The following is a 22,093-nucleotide window of genomic DNA, read 5'->3' on the forward strand; positions in this document are numbered from 1 at the left end:
CACGAACACTCGTGAGAGAAAAGAAGCTAAAGAAATTGTTTCGTGCTAACCACATAAATTAAAGGCAGACAAACGCATATGCTCAATACAACTACTAAAAAAATCATGCAGAATGGCGGTTTGCTACATTAGTTTTATTTGACTACTCTAACTTGAATAAGTTAATAAGGAATTTCATTATGTTTTCATATCACTCATAACATAAAAGTTATTATTAGTTAAACTAGACATTACAACAAATGATCCGATAAGCGAATTAAGAAACAATGTGATGACCGTATAAATTATTTTGCATAACACTAGATCCATCACATGGACCTATTATTGTTAAAAAAATTCAATCAACATAAGCATATACTATATCACACAACCTTAGGGTCCATAGTTTACTTAGGATTTATTGCTGGACCTGACTTTTAAATTTCTAGTTTCCCCCAAGGTTGCTAGGGGCGTGCAGCACCATGGTCTCGATTGTGATTCCCGGTCCGAACGCCATCACCACTCCCCACTCCTCGGGTGCTTCCCCTTCCTGCTTGGCAGCCCGACGGCGGCGCAGCTCATCGAGCACGAAGATCACCGTCGTGCCGCTCATGTTGCCGAACTGGCTGAGCACGTGCCGGCTCGCCGCCAGCTTCCCGTCGTCGAGGCCGAGCACTCCTTCGATGTGGTCCAGGATGGCACGGCCGCCGGGGTGGATGGCCCAGAAGAGGTCGTTCCATTTGGCACTCACGCCAAGTGCGTCGAACGCGTCGATCAGGCAGCGTTCAACGTTGCTCCCCAGCAACCGTGGCACCTGGTTGGAGATGTGGTATTCCATGCCGCCTTTGGTGATCTCCATGGAGATGGCATCCTCGGTCTCCGGTATCGTGGTCTGCGAGGCGAAGGCCATCTCGAACAGGGGGCGCTCCACGGGGCTGACGGGGTCGGCGCCGATGATGACGGCGCCGGCGCCATCGCCGAACAGAGCCTGGCCGAGGATGTTGTCCGGGCAGCCGCCTTCCGGCCCATAGAAGGCGATGAGCGTGATCTCGGAGCACGCCACGAGGACGCGCGCGCCGCGGTTGTTCTCGGCGAGCTCCTTAGCGAGCTGGAGCGACCTGCCGCCGCCGTAGCAGCCGTGGAGGTTGAGCATAGTGCGGGAGACCGTAGGGCTGAGGCCCAGGAGCGACGCGAGGCGGCGGTCGGCGCTCGGGGCGCGAGCACCGGAGTAGGTGCTGAAGATGAGGTGGGTGATCTCGGTGGCCGGGCGCCCCCACTCGGCGATTGCCTTGGCCGCCGCGGACGCGGCGAGCTCCGGGACGGCGGCGGAGGCGATGTCCACGCGGGCGTCGAGGGATGGCAGCGCGCGGTCGGTGAAGTCCGGGTTGGCAGCGAGGAGCTCCTCGTTGAGGTGCATGAAGCGCTGCTTGATGCCCGACTTCTTGCCTGAAATAATATGAAGCTCATTGTGAGCTCTTTTGTTCCAATAATCTGAAAGAACATGAAGCAAAATGGAAGGAAACGAGCTTCATGGTTGGTTGCTTACAGATCCTGGTGAGCTTGGCCTTGAGGTCGGTGAGGTGCTCGCTGCTGGTGACGCGGAAGTAGTAGTCGGGGTAGTCGTCCTGAGCCACGCACGTCGGCGGGTTCGCCGTGCCGATGCCGAGCACGGCGGCCGGTCCATCCGCGCGCTGCGCACGCCTGATCTCGCCGACGGTGGCCGGAGCGCTGCCCATGGTCGTCGACGACGGCACCAGCTAGCTCGCTCGCTCCTGGACTGTAGGTAGCTGGGAGCTCGTAAGATGTGCTAGGTGCTGTTGGGGATGTTGCGTCGATTTTCGTGGTTTGGATGAGCAGGATGTGCGTTCTATTTGTACCAGAATCGGTGTGGTGTGCGTACGGGCATGATGGTTTCGCCTGAGCGTTCGGCTGACAGCGATATGCTGCTGGGGAATGACTCGAACCGGTCAACCATGCATCCAAGGGTTCGACATGATAAGTAAACAAGGGGCACGGCTTCACGGATAAGGAGTTCGACACGTGCATGGTTATGCTCGGGACGAGCTTCATCCTTTTGTACCTTTTTTTTTACTTCTTTTCTTTTTATTTACGTATCGTATTATATTTTTCCTAAATTAAACTTGACCAACTTTAACGAATTATAGAAAAAAATAATAATATTTACGATATCTTTTATTGAATCACCATAAAGTATACGTTGACAGTGCATATGTTGGATAGTATAGTTGTCGCTATATTTTTTTATAGATTTGGTCAAAATTAGTTAACATTGACTTAGAACAAATCTAATACAACATGTAAATAAAAACGGAGAGAGTACTTTACTATATCTATTATTTTTCTAAAAGTATTGTGTGTGTATATATATAGGTGCTCGTATATATAAACGTACACTTATTCCGGTGAATAAATACACGCAATAACAACCTAGCTATTATACTGCCATAATATAAACTGCCTCTACGTTTATCATTTTGGAAATAAAATGGGACCTTGTCCTTGTTCCTATTGAATACAATGCAATTTCCCGGTCTTCACAGTTGGTCCGGGACAAGGACCGACGTACTCCACGCACTCAATTTTTTTTTATGTGAGGTTAGTCCAATTTTACCGCAGGTTAGCTGATTTTATGAAACTGTGTACAGATAACATGCAGCCGGCATCGGGTTTTGATTGGAGGGATGGTGGTGGGGTAGACACGGTGACCTCGGCTAGCGAATGAAGTAATCGGTCAAGAGGCGGCCGCTACGTGCTCTTCGCACTGCATATAACTAAAGCTGGACGAAAAGCTCGTGGCTTGTTTGTTAGCTCGCTCGACTCGGCTCGGCTCGTTACGCCAACGAGCCAGCTCGAGCTGGTTTTTTTCCACTCATTAGTATAACCAGCTGAGTTCGAGCCGGCTCGCGAGCAGCTCATGAGCTTAACGAGCTGGCCAGTGCAGCGGGCCTGCAGCGGCGAGCAGCCCACGAGTGGTTTAAGGCCCAGCATCGGCCAACAATCTCCTGACTCCAGCGCTCCAATCATGCTCTCCGACCTTATCCATTCGCGTCACGCACCCTCGTCCTCTCGCTTCCCGCGGTCTCTCTCGCCTCCCTCACGCCGTCACGCGCCGCCACCTCCACCCTTCGCCAGCGAGACAACTCCAAGCAGCCAACCCCGTCCGCCACCCGTCTTTGCTTGGCTCTCGCTTTCTCGCTCCCCCCAGCGCTCGGCCCTTGCTGTCCTCGTCGACGCCGGCGGCGGGCAAGCCTGATCGATTGCCGCGGATGAGGGCTGAAGGCTTTACAGAACCGACAGATCGAGAGCGCAGTGCTGGTATGGTTGTGATTTCTCCCAGTACGTACCCACGTGCTGCTAGTTCATGGTGGAGGATGGCCAACTTCCGCTGCTACCCCGTCGGCATGCAGCGAATCGATTTTGCTTTATTCTTTTAAAGTAGATTTTGCTTGATACATCCGCATCCGTATTTCGATTTAAGGCTCAAGCTGAAGTGGATTTGCATGATCCCAATTGCAATTTGCAATCTTGTTTGCCTTTTTCCTTCGTTGCCTTTGGCTCGCGAGCTTAACCAGCCAGCTCGAGTAGCTACCGAGCAGAGCCGAGCAGCGTTTCCTGCTCGTTTCGATTACGAGCTGAGGCGAGCTAGCTCCTTATCTTAACAAGTTGGAGCGAGCCGAGCCGAGGCGAGGTGGCTCGTTATCCAGCCCTCCATATAATCTAGCTAGAAGTAGCACACATCTGGTAAGCATTCACTAGCTAGCGATCCACAAATTAAAGCTATTTCCAAATAACATTACTGAATTTAAAAATACATTATTAGCATAAATAATGACGTGACGTCGTGTCGCATTCGGAGTTTGACGACAGGGACCGGCCGGGCAAGCTCGGTTACGTTCTCTATCGCCGCATGTTTGATCTGCGTAATGATCGATCGTAAACACCGAACCCTGATTTTTCCAAATCAACGCACTGCCCTTGGATTTTGGAGGCCAGCTTTTGTAAAATCTTAGGCTTGCGACAGTCAAATCTCGGACGTCAAGAGTTCCATTGCTTAAAGCAAACATATGATTTAACTTCCCTTACGCCACTCTCTCCGTTTCAAATTACTATTACTGGTTATTTTACCCAAAAATATTATGTATCTAGAAAAGCTAAAATTTTCTATAATTTAAAATGGAGAGAGTAGTTCTGAAGCAAGCAGATTAAAGACAGCAACAATTCATCATCAGCTCATCATCCATTACGTGTATGTAGGGATCTATGCACATGGGTGCCAATTAAGCAGTTTTGGGTCAGGCGGTTAGCTTATTTTTCTTTTTCTTTTTTCATCCACTTTTTTTTGCTTTGAGATTCGAATTAATTCGTCTGGATGGGTTTTAGGTCGATCCAGTGGCCCTAAGAAAACAAAGCTTTCATCCCTACCTACATGGCTGGCTATATATGGTGTGTCAAGTTGTAGTGATGGTAGAACTGGTGATGTTGAGGCATGGTAATAGTAGCACAGAAAAATATATGCAGAACTTTTAGAACATAGCCTAGCGTCAGTATACAAAGAATTATATAGATTGATAATGTAAGGTATATGGCATTTAGATTCACCAGGAAAAATAATTTCAAAATATTTGGCTTTTTCTATTTGAGACATCGTATTTTTATAAATTGTTAGTCCACTACTTACCTTGAAGGCCATCGGTTCGATTCTTCTCCCTATGCTGCTGCCTTCCTATGTAGTACTAGTGATTGGCGCGCGTCCATGCCCGTGACTAAGCAGAATGTGATAGATTTGTGGAGATATGCATGTAATTTCCAATGACACGTGGGTGTTCCATTCTGTGATTTGAGCACAATATTGATTTGTCCACTGCAAAAGGTTCAATTGGAAATATGGTCCTTCATGGGTGCTGTATGTGAGTACAGTGTCTCGCTCATATGTGTTTGGAAAATATAGGATGTAATCTGGTGGAAAATGGAAGATCTGAGTTGGTTTCAAGGAAGGCCCGCATTTTTCTTTCAGCAAGATATATATCTTGTACTGAAAGAGTTGGTGTTGATGGATTAAGCGGAGTGGTTATAAGTGCATTTTTTAGATTTTGATCTTTGTTGTAGATTGTTTCAGTCATTTCTACAATAGATACTTGCTCACTCTTGTTCACTCTGTGTTGTAGCTTACCACATGAAAAAAAAAATGCATGTAAATAGTTGTGGTTGAAGAATTCAGAACAGTGTAGATGTATGTTACCATGTCTTTTGCAGAGGCCTTTACTGCTTGATGTAGGGCGAGCAGAGTAGTTTTCTGTAGCTGCACGGAAGTAGAGTTGGTACTCAGTACCGGTTCTGCTTGACGAAAATATGATTAGTACCTCTATGTGGACACTGCAGTTCTATAAAGACTTTTTCGCGACTACTGGCATGGGAATGAGAGTTTTAAGAAGGTGCTTATTCTGTATGTATAGTTTAAATAAGAAAAATGAGTCTTGTGAATTGTAGTGTCAATATCATTATCCCAGCAGCAGCAGCACCACAAGAAAAGGGACATGCCGTTCGATACAGATCATCATCTGCATCATCTGCCTGTGCTGTGAAACCTCACTGATGTGCACGACAACTACTTGAGCAGTTGAGCTTTGTTCACAACTTTCAACCAAACCGCGTTGTAGCGCGTGCGTACTAATAATACATTTAGAGTTCCCAATAAGTACATATTTAAATAATTTTGCATTTTCTTCTGTACTCCTTTGTTTCCTCTAAATATGTCTGAAGAAACTCGAGTTACAAATAGCTCGGCAACTGAATCAGTCAATTGAGCATTGCACAGTTGCGGCGGATGTTCCCATGGGCCCCCGTCTTGACCCCGACCCGGCCCAGCTTGGTGATGGCCGCCATGATGGCCCGGTTGAACGCCGCACCGCTCTGGGCCCAGGCGTTGACGGTGGGCCTGGATCTTGGGTCGGTGTAGAGCACCTGGTCCGAGGCCAGCAGGTTCCTGAAGTACTGGTTGCCGAAGGTCACCGGCGTGACGGGGTCCTTGGACACTGCGGCCCTCGGGTCGACGTTCGCCGGGCACTCCGGCTACAGCTGCGCCGCATACCCATGGTCTAGCGTCGGGTCCGGCGCCAACGGTCCCCACAGCCGTCCGGAGACGCCGTGCTGCAGTGCCGGAACAAGGTGTCTTGCGCCGACATCCTCGCCATGGCCACCAGAGATGCCATAGCCTGGTACGCCATCACCATAGTGACCGTTTCATCCCTTGCCAGAACCAGAACCAAGCAAATCCAAGGTGACAGTTTGCTCGCGTGTACGTGTATTCATCGATCAGGGCGGAGGCCTGAACAGCAGCGTCGACGGGAAGCTGCTGGCACCCTTCTTCAACCTGGACCAGCTCAACAAGATCTTCGCCACCAACAGGCTCTCGCAGAGTTGCAGGCCGACATGATCGCCCTCTCCGGTGTGTACGGTAAAAACAAGAACGAAAGCCTTGAAACGAATAGTACAAATAGCAAAAGGATGAAGAAGGAAACTCTTTTCGAAAGACGCAAACAAAGACCAATCGCTGCAACACCCAGGCTACAAAACAAAAGAAGCGCACCAAGGAAAAGCGAACTAATCACAGGCGGCAAGATGAAGGCGAAAGCGAAAGCAAGGTAGGTAACCGGACGTAAGCGACGGCGGACGGAAAAGGAGATCAAGCGAAGCAAGGATCGCCAAACTCAACCTAAGAAGGGACGGGAAAGCAAAAGCAGCCAAGCTAGCGAGAACTTACCCTAAGAAGTTAGGTTGGCAACGGGGCAGGGCGGGGCCGGGGGAGCCATCCCCGCCCCCACCCTGATCCCCGACACGGAGTCCCCGCCCCGTATTCGAAATGCTTAACGGGGCAAAAACGTCCCCCCCCGCCATGTTCCCCGCAGATCCCCGATCCCCGATGGGGCCCGCGGGGACGGCCGATGCACCCTAGCCTTGAGTCGATGCGCCGGGTGGGTGCCTGGGTCGATGCGTCGGGTGGGCACCATCACACCATGGCACAACGGCAGCGAGTAGAGGTGCTGCGCACCCGGGATCCAGCTCGAGGTTGGGGCGGGTGGCATGCGGCGGCCCGCCGAGAGGAGCGGGAGGAGGTGAGAGCTCGCCGGCTTGAGGTCGGGGGCGGGTGCAGAGAGGGGAGGGGAGGAGGGGTGCGGGAGCTCGCCGGCTCGAGGTCGGGGGCGGCGTGCGGGGAGGAGAGGAGAGGAGCGGGAGCTCGCGACTCAAGGTTGGGGCGGCGTGCGGGGAGGAGCCTAAGAGAGGAGCGGTACGGCGGGATGCGGGAGCCTTGGGGTCGGCTGGTCAGAGGGTTAGGGCGGCGCGCGGCGAGGAGAGGATCAGGACTGCGGGAGGCTTCTAGGGTTTCCAATTAGACCATCTTGGGCTGAGTTTTCAATGGGCCATGTATTATTTCGAATCGCCATGGGCCTCCACGTGGTAAACCCCTCCCCGGCCCGCGCCCAAGTCCCCCGTGGGGAAAAATGTTCCCCCGTCCCCCGTTAACAGGGCGGGTCCCCGCGGAGCCCCGCTACCGCACGGGGAATTTTGCCACCCCGACTAAGAAGCAAAGAGGGGGAAATGAAGACCGATGAATACGTCGGTAGAAAACTTTTATCCAGATGTCACTTGCACCGGAAGCAACCAACCCGCGGCACGCAGCTGCCACCGCAGCGCAAACCAAGGTACGCGTCAACTGTGCAGCTGGACGAGACGGATCCACGTCGCCCAGCCGCCAAGGGAAAGGATAGGGAATCGACACTAACCACCGGATTAAAATCGGACAAAACATACTATTTCTGCTAACGTGGCCACGCTTGCATGGGCTCAGAGTCAGATTTGCTCGGCCCAATTGCAGAATTGCTTATCAGGTCTCGCAAGCAAGCATAGAACCTGGGCAGCTTCGGCTCTCCTGGGATGGGCATTTTGATATGAATAAACTTCGCGCCACTCTCTGATGGCCCAATATGCAACGCAACATAGCACGAGCAGACCAATTCAGGGGCCATGAGCTGTCTCTCCTGTTTGATTGTTATTGATTTGCCTGCTGATATTTTTAGACGTTATCTGCTGAATATTATATACAATACCAAAGTCAGCAAGAATCGTTTGGAATAATCCAGCTCTGAATTTATTACACAAGGAGTCAACACAAGCAAAGTCTTTGAACAATATTTTTCAGGCATGAACGGGACGTTGACCAAGCAGCATGCATGGAAGCCCGATCCAGATCCACCACAAATCGGTCACGCTTAGGCCACTGTCAGTTTGTCCTCAGGTGGGGCAGCGGCGCCTGTGCCCTGCGCCACGCACCGGTGCAGCACCATCGTCTCAACGGTGAGCCCGGGTCCGAACGCTACCATGGCCCCCCACTCGGGCGCCCCCTTCTCCATCCGGCGGCGCAGCTCGTCGAGCACGAAGATGACCGTGACGCCGAACATGTTCCCGTACTCGCTCAGGATGCGCCTGCTCGCCGCCAGCTTCTCGGGCTTGAGCTGGAGCACGGCGTCGACCTGGTCCAGGATCGCCGACGAGCCCGGGTGCACGTCCCAGAACAGGTCGTTCCATTCGGCGCAGATGCCGAGCGGCTCGAACGCGTCGAGGAGGCAGCGCTCGATGTTGTCGCCGATGAGCACGGGTACCTGCCTGGTGGAGATGTTGCCGCCGTAGCCGCCTTTGGTGAGGTGCATGGCGATGACGTCTTCGGACTCCGGTATGATGGTCTGCGCGGCGGACACGATCTCGAACAGCGGGTGCTCTCGGACGGCGGGGGTCGTGATCACGGGATCGGCGCCGACGACGACGGCCCCCGCGCCGTCGCCGAAGAGGCCCTGGTTGATGAGCGTCTGGAAGCAGCCCTCCTCGGGCCTGTTGAAGAGCAGGACGGTGAGCTCGGCGCAGACGACGAGCACGCGCGCGCCGCGGTTGTTCTCGGCGAGGTCCTTGGCGACGCGCAGCGCGGCGGCTCCGGCGAAGCAGCCGTTGAGGTAGAGCATGGTGCGGCGCACGGTGGGGCGGAGGCCGAGGAGCGGGACCAGCTGGAAGTCGACGCCCGGGATGTGCGCGCCGGAGTTGGTGGTGACGACGAGGTGCGTGATGTCGGCGGCCGGGCGGCCCCACTCGGCGATGGCCCTCCGGGAGGCCTCCGCGGCGAGCTCCGGCACCGCGGCCTTGGCGATGTCTAGCCGCGCGTCCAGGGACGGCGCGTGGAGGTCCAGGAATTCTGGGTGCGCGCCCAGCAGCTCCTCGGTGTGGTGCAGGTAGCGCTTCTGCACGCCCAGCTTCTGGCCTGTCGTTGGCAACATCGAGCATTGTGAGACGTGCATGTTGTTAGGCCAAATGTCAAAGATAGATCAGCTGGTTGCGTGCTTACAAACTCTCCTGAACTTGTCCTTGAGGCCGGTGAGGTGGTCGCTCTTGGTGGCGCGGAAGTAGAAGTCGGGGAAGTCGTCCTGGAGCACGCAGTTGGCCGGGTTGGCCGTGCCGATGGCGAGCACGGCGGCGGGGCCGTCGGCGCGCCGCGCGCGGCAGATCTCGCGGACGTTCGCCGCCGGAGCGCTTCCCATGGTTGCTGCTGTTGCTACCAGCAGCCGTAGACAGAGCTAGTCGATGTTGCTGTCGCAGGTGGCTCTTGCTGAAAGGCACGGCCGGGCGTCGTGCGCTTATATAGCAGCAGAGATGTGCAGGGGCACCGCCATCTTTTTTTTTAAAGAAGAAAAGGCACCGCCGTGATCGGGTCCATTTTGCGGGTGCGGAGCCGAAGAGAAGAGACGTGACGCGGTCGGTATATAAAATAGGTGATGACTTCTATAGATATATCATTCACGGATAACCGGAGGATCTTTTTACCACCAACTTGCATTTCTTCACGTGCGTGGTCCTCGCTGAACCTTATCCTCTCTCCGTTCTCCTACCTGCCCCACGTTGCCTCCTCCCTCCCTTCCTCCCTCAAGGCAGCGGGCAAGCAGGCAAGCAGCTCTTTGGGGTACCTTTAAATCCAAATCATTCTAGGTGGCTTCGATTTACTGCAGTGGCCAACCGTACGTCGAGCGTCAAGCAAGGCGCGGTGGTGGTTGCGCGTCCGCTCGGTGCGCAGGTTCCACGGAGCTTGATGCGCGGTGGAGCTCGCTTCAGGCGGCACGACACGAGCATAAAGGCAGGTATAGACAAATGTGCGGATTTTCCATGAGCCAATGAGGTGGAGGCTCGCAGCCGCAACGTCGCTACGGGTGGCTACGTATATGGAGGCCAGGCACCACCCGCAGCAGGGTGCTTTAGCTTCAAAGCGTCAAGGTACACATCTTTCTCTCCCAATCTTATTTGGTCCGTATACTAAGGTTTGGATTGGGAATTGCTGCAGTTGCAGATTTTAGTTAATCCTCAAGCAATAATATAGTTTTGACTAGACAAAAATAGTATTTTGTAGTTGGCATTTTTCTCATGTTCTGTTAATCGGCCATTTTGGTTCTAGTATCAACTTTGCAGAATTTATTTGTAAGCAAGTTATGCCATGAACAATCAAGAAGCAAAATATTCATTTTAGGTTACAATTTTTCATTTAGATTTCAGTACAAGTTTGACAATTTCTAGCCGTACCTAGTTGTATATTGGATAGGTATTATTTTTCACTTGTTCCACATTTCCTTTTTTTTCTATTATGTTCTGCATTCACTCTATTAGTGTTCTTCTTCACTTTTCGTTTGTATATCCTCTAACTACAGATAAATGGATCTTATTTTGTCGGAAAAATAGATTGTAAATCAGAATACAATATTTAAGAAATATAAGCGTTTCAAGATTGTCAAATTATGTGTCACACCCGATTTAAAGATAAAACCGATTGCATAACTATATGTATGTCAGGATCAAATTCTATACATATAGTGACTTCATCAGTGAATAATCAGTATTAGTATCATGAAAAGAGAACTAAAAAGACTATAAAGATTATTAGAGTTTCAAAAATTCTAGAATAATACTGGAGATAGTTTAGGACACGAGAGTCCAAATAAAATATTTTAAATTTAAGAAAAAGATTTTAGAAATTTCCAATAAATAGATTTAGCTCTACGGAAAAAGAGAATAATTGCCAAAAAATCTGGAAAATTCTCGTAAAACCCTAAATATGAATGAGCACATTCTAAAAGACATTCACATCCTAAAATTAAATATTTTAGGGTGTGACAGTATGCCTCCATATTTTTGGGTGGCAATTTTTTTTGTTTGGTGATCTGGCATTATTTTTCTACCAATTTAGTTCCTACTTGGTGCTTGGTGTTAGAATAGGCTCATACAAGCCAAATATGCAACCCATCTATGCTTTTTGAGTTGAATATAAGATTTGTTTTGTGTTAGAGATGTAAGCATTTTTGGCAAAACTCATAAGCATTTTAATTGGGTTACTTATGTGTTTTTTCAGTCTCATATAGGCAATTTATATCTGCATGGAAATATGACTTTTAAATATAGACACATGAATCTTATTTTCTTAGTAAAATGTAAGAACTGCAGTTGTACAAATGAATCATAAGTCATATATACAACTTAGGAATTATAACCACTTTAATATTGCCAAATTATACTTTTTAAGTTTCAAGTATTAATTTTTTATTCTGATGATCTACCATCTTCTTCTACTGATTTACTTCCAGCTTGGTGCTTGGTGTTAGAGTAGGCTAATGCAAGCTGATGATGCAGCCGATCCATGCCTTCTGATCTTTGAAGATGTTTTTGCTATGTTCTAATATGGTTCTTGATTGGCAAAACAGTGTACTTCATTAGGCAGTCTTTTATCGAGCATTTCATAATCCTTCTGGCTAGCTTAAGTAGTATATCACATACAACTGCTAGCACATATTATCCTTCCCTACCACTCTATCACTATGTGCAATCAGCATTCAGCAACCTGCGATCTGCCATGCAGTGGACAATGATTATTGGTTTCGTTTGAAACTATTTGATTCTGCCTCCATTGCCATTAACTTGAGGTTCAATGTTCTTCACATTTTTTTATTTCATTCTAGGTTTGTTGAGCTCCTAACTCTTGTCTTTAGTGAAGCGAGAAAGAAGTCATCACATCTCTCAATCTCTGCAGCTAACAAAGTGAGGAGAAGATGCAGCTTCACGGGTGAACAAGCACTGAAACAACCCTATGCTTAGCTAACAGTGTGTTTTGCGGGTGTAGCATCATCCTCTAGATCGGTGTGCCTCACTGGTCCCAAATTTGGTTGTGATGTTTGCCATTTTGTCCGCCAATAATCTGGATCCATAATATTTCAGTTCCGCTACAGAGAGTCAAAGATTTGTATGGTTTGGGCTTTGCATGCCCCTTCCTCACCATCGAATAATGTAGCATCAGTACAACAATATACATTTCCAACAGAAATGTAATAGTTTTATGGTTTGGCAAATCAATATATTATCCGTACAATTTTGTGTTCAATTTGTGTGCTGTCATCTGTCATCTTCTTCTAGTAAGTGGTGGTGTTTAGGAGGCATGAGCTAGCAGTTTTATCTTTTCTTTTATCGAAGAAGGGGTGACATTCCAGATCAGGAGAGCCGGCATATTTTTCTATCAGAAAAAAAAATATGTAGACCATCTAGGAGCACGTGTTCCGTCCAGTGCAACTCTATGCGTGGACAAAAATATTGCGGCAACAGCGTTTTTCCTAGAAGTGGAAATTTGGCTTACGGTGGATTGCAGCTTTTTTTAAAAAAGGACGGCCGTACGCCTAATCTAATTTACAGCCAGCCGTAAATTAGCTAAGTCCTACATACATACATAGTATATGCAAGTTTATTATTGAAGGTCAGCGGTCACCGCTCTGCAGCACACTACAGAAGCGTACCGTGTGTTTGCAACCTGATGACATGACATCCCAGATTCCGCGCCGTTAATCTATCTTAATTATGATATCTTTTTTTATTTGAAAAGCAATCTTAATTTATTGTGATACCGTGTGGCGAGTTTTGGGGAGATCAAACTTACTCCGTATCAAGCATGGTTTGTTATATGCTCAGCGTAATAAATTGTAGAAAGTACAGTACGCACCAAATTTTTTATGCATCTACTAGTACGTCGTCGGACTCTGACATGGTTGGATGGAGAAGAGGATCAGATCTCAGAGTACGTAGGAAGCACATTATTTCTCTGCTGGCTGCTACGCAGGGGAAAAAAGAAATGCAACGTACAGGAGGAGGACGGCTGCTCTTGCAGCCAGCGTGTAGCGTGCGTGTTTCGTTCAAAGATCTGACCCACTAGAAGGGTCCTTCTTGGGCCTTTCATATCCTTGGCGTTCGCGAGCCAGCAGCAGCAGCTAGCGGCAGGGGAGAGGAAGATATTCGCGTCGTTGGACGGCATTGCGTGTCTGCCGGGCGACCTCAGGCCCTGATGGCTCGCTGGTAAGCTTGTCAACCATATGCTGAAAATAAGACAATTTCTTTACGGAGATTGGAGAAGATCCGCATTGGAACCAATTTGGATTAAGAGAGCCATTCTACGTCGGTACCACACTACATAAATTATTATGCTCATTTCCCGCCTCTTTACTGTTCAGCATTTCAGTCTTGCAACTTACATTTTGAATTTTTTCAGTGGATCACGATTAGTTGCGTACATCTAGAGTGCATGTTTATATTTATCCAAAGCATGTCATAGTGGGAGAGAGATGGCACATGGCGCAATAGAGGATCACACAGAGTTTAATACCGCTTCATTGAAAATATAACTTGATGGCATCATGTGGCAAGGTACATGTTTGAGTGGGCCTCATAACTAGCACAGAATATGGAGAGAGAGAGGCGTCAAGATGACGGGATTTGATTCTCTACGAAGGGTCCCAATCAATGATATGTCAAATCGAGTTTTTGTCATGTTCAACAGGTCTAATTTCCCACGACACGACGGTCTAATCTCCCACTAGAAATATATTAGGGTAAGGCAAACAAGCACCAATCCTGAAGCAGTTTCTGCAGACAGGATGGCCCCGTTAGTTTCCGATTATATGGATCTCGAGAAGCAAGATTCTATGATAAGCCAGCTGTCTGAAGAATTAGCTGGGCTGTCTGAATAAGTTGGATATTTGGCAATTCTGATTATTTTATCGATTCTCTGAAGTAAATAAGTGGTAAAATATGTGAAGTGGCCCTAAGCCCAATACATCTCATTTCTTCCTCTCGCAGAATTTCCCCTCTCGGCCGTGGCGAAATTCAAAGCCATCGCTTCACCATCTTCCAATTCCTCTCACCCATAACCTCGTCGACACCTCCTCAATCCATTTGAGCCGTTCCCGAGTCGATTCCACCACATGGAGGCGCACCAAGGAAAGTGGAGGGGATGGTAGGCGGCAGTGCAGAGGAGAGGTGCGGCGCAGGGAGGGGGGCATCGGGGAGAGGAGTGCCAGGGAGACTGGCTGGCGAGAGCAAGCGAGGAAAACACCTCCACTTACCAGGTACGTGGGTTCGAGAAGGCGTTCAAAAGAATCAGATTTCATGATGTATGGGCGATTCTCAGCTGAGCGGCTTCCCAAATAAATAAAAATTAAGCAAGATGTTTGGGTGGTATTCTCGATTATTTTTGTCGAGAATCCGCTTATAAGCGTATCGTATCCAAACAGGGCAATGTTGTTGGGCAACATATCAGGTGTAAACCAGGCTGTCCATGCAAACCCGTGCAAACCAACTAACAAAAGTCGCAAAAAATTCTTAAAAAAAATATGTATATACTTCATAGCCTTTCTTACCACTGTAATGAAGTATACAGTGGTAAGGAAGGCTATGAAGTATATACATAATTTTTTTGAGAATTTTTTGTGACTTTTGTTAGTTGGTTTGCACGGGTTTGCACGGACAGCCTGGTTTGCACCTGATATGTTGCCATGTTGTTGGCGGAACGAAATCTAATTCTCGCGGCCAGGGTCGTTGCCGTCCCAGGTTGCTTGTTGTTTGCTGAAAGGAACTGACGTGGTGCGTTTACGTAGCAGAGATGTTTGTGCTGGGCGCAACCAAGCCAAGACCGGGTCCATTAGCCGGTGGAGAGACGTGATGCGGTCAAAATGTACCTGATGTTTCTCCAAGCAGGTGAGCAGTACAGCGTTCTGCTGTGGTGGCGTATGCATCTCTTGTTAGGTTGATCTCTTTGGACCGACTCGGACCCTATCTCGCGCTCTGATCAGGAGTGTCCAACCCAGATATGGTTGATGGCCCCCGTCGCGCAGCGCTATAAAGAGGAGGTAGGGATCGTGGGGCATGCACGCCAAAATTTGTCACGCTCCTCTCGCCCACCAATAAACTCTAGTTCCGATTCGATCCACGGGAGCGCTGAAACTGCGGGAAGCGCCGTTGCCCTCGACGTCACCTCCGAGACCACTGCGTCGAGGACTCCAACTCTTACCGACCTCGCCACCAATATCTCCACTATAATACCACAAATATTGTCATAGCCGGCTCCTCCTCCAACACCGACCGTTGCTCCCTCTCCCTCTTTCTTTCTCTTAGTGTAGCTTAAAATCATGTTGTTTATCTCAAGTTAATGTTAAGAACCCGCTGATCTGCTCCTGGAAGGTTATGAGAGTCTATCATCTCTGACACGGTACCCCATGGATGAGCTATAGATCGGACACGTGTTGTGGCGTACGGAAACGAGTGTTGCTTTGGAGCGAGATGGCGGTGGCTCCCTGGACTGAGATGGCGGCGGCTCCCATCGATTGGTCCATCGCCAGAGGCTCATCTCGTGAGTCCTCTCTAGCAATCCTTGCATATAGCTCCTTTTCCACGAGTTCTAATTTTTTATGGAGAACGTGCAACGCACGTGTTTCATTAAGAGAGAAGAGAAACGACCGCTACAAAGCATCCACTTACAGACTGACTACTCACGCTATAAAAACAAAAGCTACCAGAAAACAGAGAAAAACGAGATAGACACAGCCTAACCCAAACCGGGGCCGTCCTGCAACCTCCAGGCCGCGCCACCCAACGCGACACACCGAAAGCGTGGAACGACCATCATGCACTTGGACAGAAATGGAGGCATCAAACGTAGCTTTTGTCCAGCTGCTGTGAACACCCAGGAGGTTTGAACCTGCTCTGTCAGGTTCCACCTTGTTGAGCCAAAGCCACCTCAATGCAGCGCAATTCCCATGAATTGCAGATTGTGAATTTCGAGGCCCCCAAAATCCACTGGCCTGCAAGCGGTCGACCACGCGACAAGGCAGTGACCCCCCGAGACCACCTCGGTTCCTCTCCAGAGGAACGCACGCCGCAATTTATCAATCGCCTTGATGGCCCATCTTGAGAGCTGGAGTGCCATGGCCGGGTACACTACCAGGGAGGTGAGGGTGACTTTGGTGAGCAGAAGCCGCCCGGCTCTCGAGAGTAAGCCCGACATCCAGGTAGGCAGTCGGTCCGCGACCTTGTCCACGAGTGGCTGCTCCTGAGCCTTGGTCAGCCTCCTAACAGAGAGCGGAATGCCCAAATACCGACATGGGAAGGGGGTCACCTTGCAAGGGAAATGGTTGATTGCTTGCAGCACCTCCTCTTCCGAGCACCTGATTGGCATTAAGGAAAACTTTGGCAAGTTGGATTGCGAGCCCCATGGCGCCCTCGAAGCAACTCAGCAGCGACTTAACCGTGCAAAGATCACCCGGCAACGGTGAGATGAAGGCGACCACATTGTCCGCATAGAGCGAAACTCTGAAAAAGGAGCTGCCTTGACACCCAGCTTGCTAAGGAGGGAAAGCTCATCCGCCTTCGCGAACAAGGCGTTCAGCGCCTCCATTACTAGCACAAACAACATTGGGGAGAGCGGGTCCCCTTGCCAAAGCCCCCGAGCATGGCAGATCCGTCTGCCATGGTCACCGTTGAGGGAAATCTTGCTGCTAGCCGTGGAGAGTAGCACAGCGACCCAGTTTCTCCATTTTCTTGTGAAACCCATGTGCTGCAGAAGCTCCAGCAGGAACGGCCAAGCCACAGAGTCAAAGGCTTTAGTGATGTCAAGCTTCAGTCGCTTCCTGACATGAAGTACCTTTGCGACACCGCGCACCAGTCTGAAGTTGTCCTGAATGTTCCTGTTTTTGATGAACGCGCTTTGGTTTGCGCGGACTAGCGCGTGGAGAGACGGCGCCAATCTGTTCGCCAAAGCTTTGGAGAACAGCTTCCCCAGGCAATGGATCAGGCTGAACGGCCTGTCCGTGATAGCCTTTGCATCGGCGACCATGGGGATCAGGATCATAAGGGCACCAGTGATCAGGTGGAAACTTCCTGTATCCAGCGACGTTTAAGCCTTGAAGGCGTGCATCACGGGGCTGTTTGGATGCCTGCCTTAGGCGCCACACCGCGCCTAAGGTGCGGCGGCCGATTTGGCCGCCACACCTGTGGCGCGAAATGTGTGGCGTGGCGTGGCGTGTTAGGTAGGCACCCAAACAGCCCACATCGTCCTTGATAACGGGCCACGCCATCTTGAGGAAACGGGCCCGTAAAGCCGTCCGGACCAGGGGCCTTATCCGACGGTAAGGCCTTGATGATTCTCTCAACTTCTTCCTCCGTGAAGGGATCCTCCAGGCTACTCAAGTCGAGTGAAGGGAGGCCCAGGAAGTCAAAATCTAAACTGTGAGATCTTTGGGCCGCCTCCCCAATCAGCGAGTTGAAGAAATCATAGGCCAGCCCGGCCTTCTCCTCCTCCCCATGTACAGTTCGCCCCTGGAAGGATAGAGATGGAACGAACTTCTTCCTTCTTCGTCCCGAAGCATGCAAGTGGAAGAATTTGGTACGCCGGCTGACAGATACGGAATGCGCGACCTCTGCCTGGCGATGGTTCACTCAAGCCACGCTAGACCCAGCGCCTTGATCTTAAGTTTACCCATAAGCAGCCGCTCCGCATCCGACAGCAGACGTCGATCCTGCGCCATCTCTAGGCGGTGCACCACCTCTTTCGCCAGGACCAATGGCAGCCCGACGCTTCCCACAAAACGACCGCTCCACCTCTGCAACGCCTTCGAGGTGTTACGCAACATCCAATCAAGGCGTCTGAACGGATGGCATCCGCCAACGGGCAGTGCCAGGCACCCTGGATAATTTGTCCTAGACCTGATCATCCATCGGTTCGGGTTGGATAGGTTCGGCCCGTTGGTTTTTTTTCTTCAGCCTGTGCTCAACCCGACCCGACCATCGGACCGTGTCGGGTCGGGTAAACCTGATTTTTTAATTTTTGGGTTGGGATGGATTTTTTCTGATTTCGGATAAAAAAATTTCGGCCCGGGCCTGGCCCGACTTTTATGGCGGGTCGAAAATTTCGGCCCGAACCCAGCCCATACATTTGTCGGGTCGGGTCGGGTTTCTTTCAGGCAGGTCGGGTCGGGTTCACCGGATCAGGCGGTCCATGATCATGTCTAATTTGTCCAGATCGATTCGAAATGGAAACGTTTCTTAGACTGAAACAGCACATCAGTCTGGAGCAGGAGGGGTGCGTGATCCGAGCAGCCAGAGTACAGAGAGTGAAGGTAGTTGTTGGGGTACTGATCCTCCCAATCCAAAGTAACATAAATTCTGTCAATTCTCTCCAACGTCGGGTGGATTCTCTCGTTGCTCCAGGTAAACAGGCGGCCATGAAGGTTTACCTCTTTGAGCTCCAAATCATTCATCAAGAACCTTCTGAACTGGCCCATCTGGCCATCTGCCGACGTTGCAGACGTTGGTTGTTCTTGTCCTCCGCCCGATAAGGCGATAAGTAAGGTTGAAATCCCCGTTAATCATCCACGGGCCAGTCAAACCAACTCGGACGTCCCTCAGCTCCAGCAAGAAAACCGCCTTCTCACTCGACCAAGTCGAGCCATATACACGGACGTCAACCACCAGGCGGACCCAGTGTCCGTTTGCTCGACCTGCAACGTGATGGAGAAGCGTCTGCTCTGAACATTAGAGACCGTCCAGTCTGACGTTCTCCAAGCGCCAAGGACATGCCGCCCCTAGCTAGTGCGGTCAGCAGGCAAGTAGGCGTAATCAAAACGAGTTCCTAAAATAGAAAGCACATCACTGTGCGAGATTACAGACATTTTCGTCTCTTGGATACAAAGCAGCGACACGCCCTCAGAATCGACCATGTCTCTCAAGACATTACAATGCGCATGGTCGTTCAGACCCCGCACATTCCTGACCAAGATGTTCTCGGATAACATTTGGAACCTGCGCTACGACCAGAGTCCCAAAAACGAGGGTTCACGGCAGGTCCTGCGGCCCTCCGTCGTCCCTCTCCTCCTCTTCCACGCAGCGAGGGTGGTCATGAAACAGCTCCTCGATGGCCGCCACCTGGGAGTCAGAGAGGCCAGCCTCGAAGAGCTCCGCGTAGCTGCTAATGGCCTCCGCATCCGGCTCCATTCCCTCAGCGACGACACCCAACTTCTTCAACAGGACGTTTTGCGCGGCCACCAGCGAGTTGCCGCCACGACCTCTTGCCTTCAGGGCGAGACGAGGACTCCTCGGTGGGAGCCTCCGCCCCTCCCCTCCACAGGCTTCCTCCTCGCGACGCTACGTCTCTGTGGTGGTGTAGACAGAGCCGTCTCAGGGAGGGGCCTGGTGCAGAGATGCTCGAAGGCCAAGCCCCGCCGCCGGTTCCCCGGACCCCAGAGGAGGTGGCCCCCTGGTGACACAAAGGAGGTGGCCCCCCAGTTCTGATCTTTTTTTCTCCTCCCTTACTATTTAGCACGTTGTTCTGCCTCCGATCCTGCAGCTCTCACACGCGCGATGCCTGCTGTCTGGTGCCTGCGTCCGCCAGCAAGGGCATTCTACTACGAGTTTCTTGATCCATATATCCACAACTTTTCTTTTTACATCACGGTCGTGTGGACATGGCTGTATTTTCATAAAGACATGCCTGGTTGAATGGTTGTAGACGGAAGCAACTAGCGCAGCATGTACCACCATTGGGTTGCCGCAGTTGCAGGACACCTCCTGTGGCTGGAAGTGGTAACGGATCGTGATTCCAGTGGTTTCAACAATTCACCTTCTCCCTTATATATTTTTATAAGATTAGAGCCCGACCTTTTAGCTCCGGCCTTTAGATTATCTAAACTAAATTTTAAGACCTTTTACCACCCTACGCATGGCCCAACCCAAATCAGCACACCACTCGACCCACTTCAATCGATAACTAAGCAGCAACAGACTTCATTCTTTGCATAGGTCCTGTATCCTCTAAGTAGCAACACAAGGTAGAAGGTTGACAGGAAACGTTCAGTTCGTGATAACTTTTTGATCCAACACATGTATCCTTCAATTATTGGACAAGAACATCACACACACGGGGGTTTGTGGCCACAACAGCTGTGTATAGATTTGGTTTCCATAAAATGTGTTTTGAATCCATATAACTTGTGTCCTTAAAACAAATATATAGATTTGAAAACCATACACCTAAATAGTACTTAAATTTCTAGGTATATCACAGACAAAAACGCGAAACTTTTCATTTAATTCCTCCACAAGCTTATTACACGGGTATTTACATTACAGTTCCAAAAGAAAATTCATTTAAAAGATACCAACTTGTCTTTGTAAGTGAAATGGTGGATGAAAGTTCTTCTAGACCAATTCACTATTGATACGTATTAAAAAATCACTAATGATACTATGGGTGTGAACTGGTGCTAGGTGGAGACCGCTAGGAGCAACAGTTGGGCACCCCAAAATACAACCCCAAATGTTTTGTGAACGCCAACCATCTGACGAAATAGGAAAAGGTGTGAGGGACATTTTTTTTAATCCAGACAGTAGCCAACACGTACAGAAGATGACATACCGTGTTAGCTGTTGGGTTTGATACGGTGACGTTTCGGAAGATTATCCCCGTCGAACATACTTTCCTCATGCGTCAATAAACATTGGCATACAACTACATATACCCCATATAATAACTTTGCTACCTACTCTGGAATGACTGTGGACCATCCGTTTAGATAGATCTCATTTGTTAAAGTGATCCATTACCACGAGGTAATAGGTAACCCATAACTATTTTAAAAAATAAATTGGCAAGAGATCACCGTGTAACAAATCTATCGGAATTTACTCCAAATATTTTTTAAAGAAATTTGTAGCGTGACATGCATAGTTGTTGTATTGCTTTTTCTTAAAAAGAATCTAGCACGATATTCTTAGTAGCGTGACATGCTTGTTTGACTGTTGGTTGTTTTCTTTAAAATTCTCTAGCGTGATATGGTTGGTTGATGGTAGAAAGTAAGGATCAAATAAAAAATGAAACGTGACATGCTGTAACATGACACGAACGCCTATATAAGAAACTTCTGCAGAGCCCAGTTGGTGGAAGTAAAGCTAGCTTGAGCAGAGTCAAGTGGTAGACCCACCCATGGCCATGCAAACAATCATGAGTAGTGCTCCGGCTACTAGGAATGCTGAGTTTGAGATCGTCGATGACATGCGTCCGCCTGCTTCCACCTGCTTTCTGCTTTGGTTTCTGAACTGGTTGCCGGAGAGCGAAGGCAAGTGATGACGAAAGAAGACACACTTTGATTTCTGAACTGCTGCTGGTTGCCGGAGAGCGAAGGCAAGTGATGACGAAAGAAGACACACACCGATGCAGGAGTTGTTGACGTTGATGTACTTAGGCTAACATGTGATGAGCTCGTGTCTATATGTTTATTTGCGAGTGATAGAAATCTAAGTGATTTCCTTGTTATTTCCATTCGGTTTTAAATCTATGTTGTACATTGTACAGTTGCATATATATCTTGTTGTTCATTTTCTTAGTACTGCATGTTTGAACCTCGGGTTTGCTGCAAAACATCCCCGACCCAGAGGTTGGCAATCATGCTTCTTCAAAAAAAAAACATGAAGGAAACTCAGGTCATCGACGCCGGATTTTGCGTAAGTATACTGGTTGACTCCATTAACCGTGACATCGTACGCAGGACGCGCGCTTGCAGAGCTGATAGCTCAGCTTGAAGGTGGTGGGGCTCTCTGCAAACGACCGGACATGCGCTCCCACGTGTAGCGTTGACTAATGAAAAACAAAACAATCGTTGTCAAGTCAACAGCATCGCCAACTCTCTTCTCTGCCAGTGAACTGCCA

At 49.5% G+C, this 22,093-nt stretch overlaps 2 protein-coding genes across 2 annotated transcripts; both read right to left on the reverse strand.

Annotated features, from left to right (window-relative positions):
• Positions 1 to 415: 415 nt before the first annotated feature.
• On the reverse strand, positions 416 to 1,727 carry LOC112882870 (bisdemethoxycurcumin synthase-like). Its single transcript, XM_025948040.1, has 2 exons — positions 1,526 to 1,727; positions 416 to 1,425 (listed from the first exon to the last, which is right to left on the reverse strand). The coding sequence occupies exons 1-2, from the start codon at positions 1,713 to 1,715 to the stop codon at positions 425 to 427; spliced, it is 1,191 nt and encodes a 396-aa protein (XP_025803825.1). The 5' UTR covers positions 1,716 to 1,727; the 3' UTR covers positions 416 to 424.
• Positions 1,728 to 8,110: 6,383 nt separating this feature from the next.
• On the reverse strand, positions 8,111 to 9,634 carry LOC112882055 (bisdemethoxycurcumin synthase-like). Its single transcript, XM_025947028.1, has 2 exons — positions 9,389 to 9,634; positions 8,111 to 9,304 (listed from the first exon to the last, which is right to left on the reverse strand). Exons 1-2 carry the CDS (start codon positions 9,579 to 9,581, stop codon positions 8,268 to 8,270), a joined length of 1,230 nt encoding a protein of 409 aa, XP_025802813.1. The 5' UTR covers positions 9,582 to 9,634; the 3' UTR covers positions 8,111 to 8,267.
• Positions 9,635 to 22,093: the final 12,459 nt, after the last annotated feature.

This window comes from Panicum hallii, chromosome 2 (assembly GCF_002211085.1).
Source record: "Panicum hallii strain FIL2 chromosome 2, PHallii_v3.1, whole genome shotgun sequence".
In the NCBI taxonomy this organism is placed as follows: Eukaryota; Viridiplantae; Streptophyta; class Magnoliopsida; order Poales; family Poaceae; genus Panicum; species Panicum hallii.

Coding starts and splice junctions, on each gene's coding strand:
- LOC112882055 (XM_025947028.1), bottom strand. CDS start 9,581: ATGGGAAGCGCTCCGGCGGCGAACGTCCGCGAGATCTGCCGCGCGCGG. Junction 9,305..9,388: donor GGACAAGTTCAGGAGAGTTT/GTAAGCACGCAA, acceptor TGCCAACGACAG/GCCAGAAGCTGGGCGTGCAG.
- LOC112882870 (XM_025948040.1), bottom strand. CDS start 1,715: ATGGGCAGCGCTCCGGCCACCGTCGGCGAGATCAGGCGTGCGCAGCGC. Junction 1,426..1,525: donor GGCCAAGCTCACCAGGATCT/GTAAGCAACCAA, acceptor ATATTATTTCAG/GCAAGAAGTCGGGCATCAAG.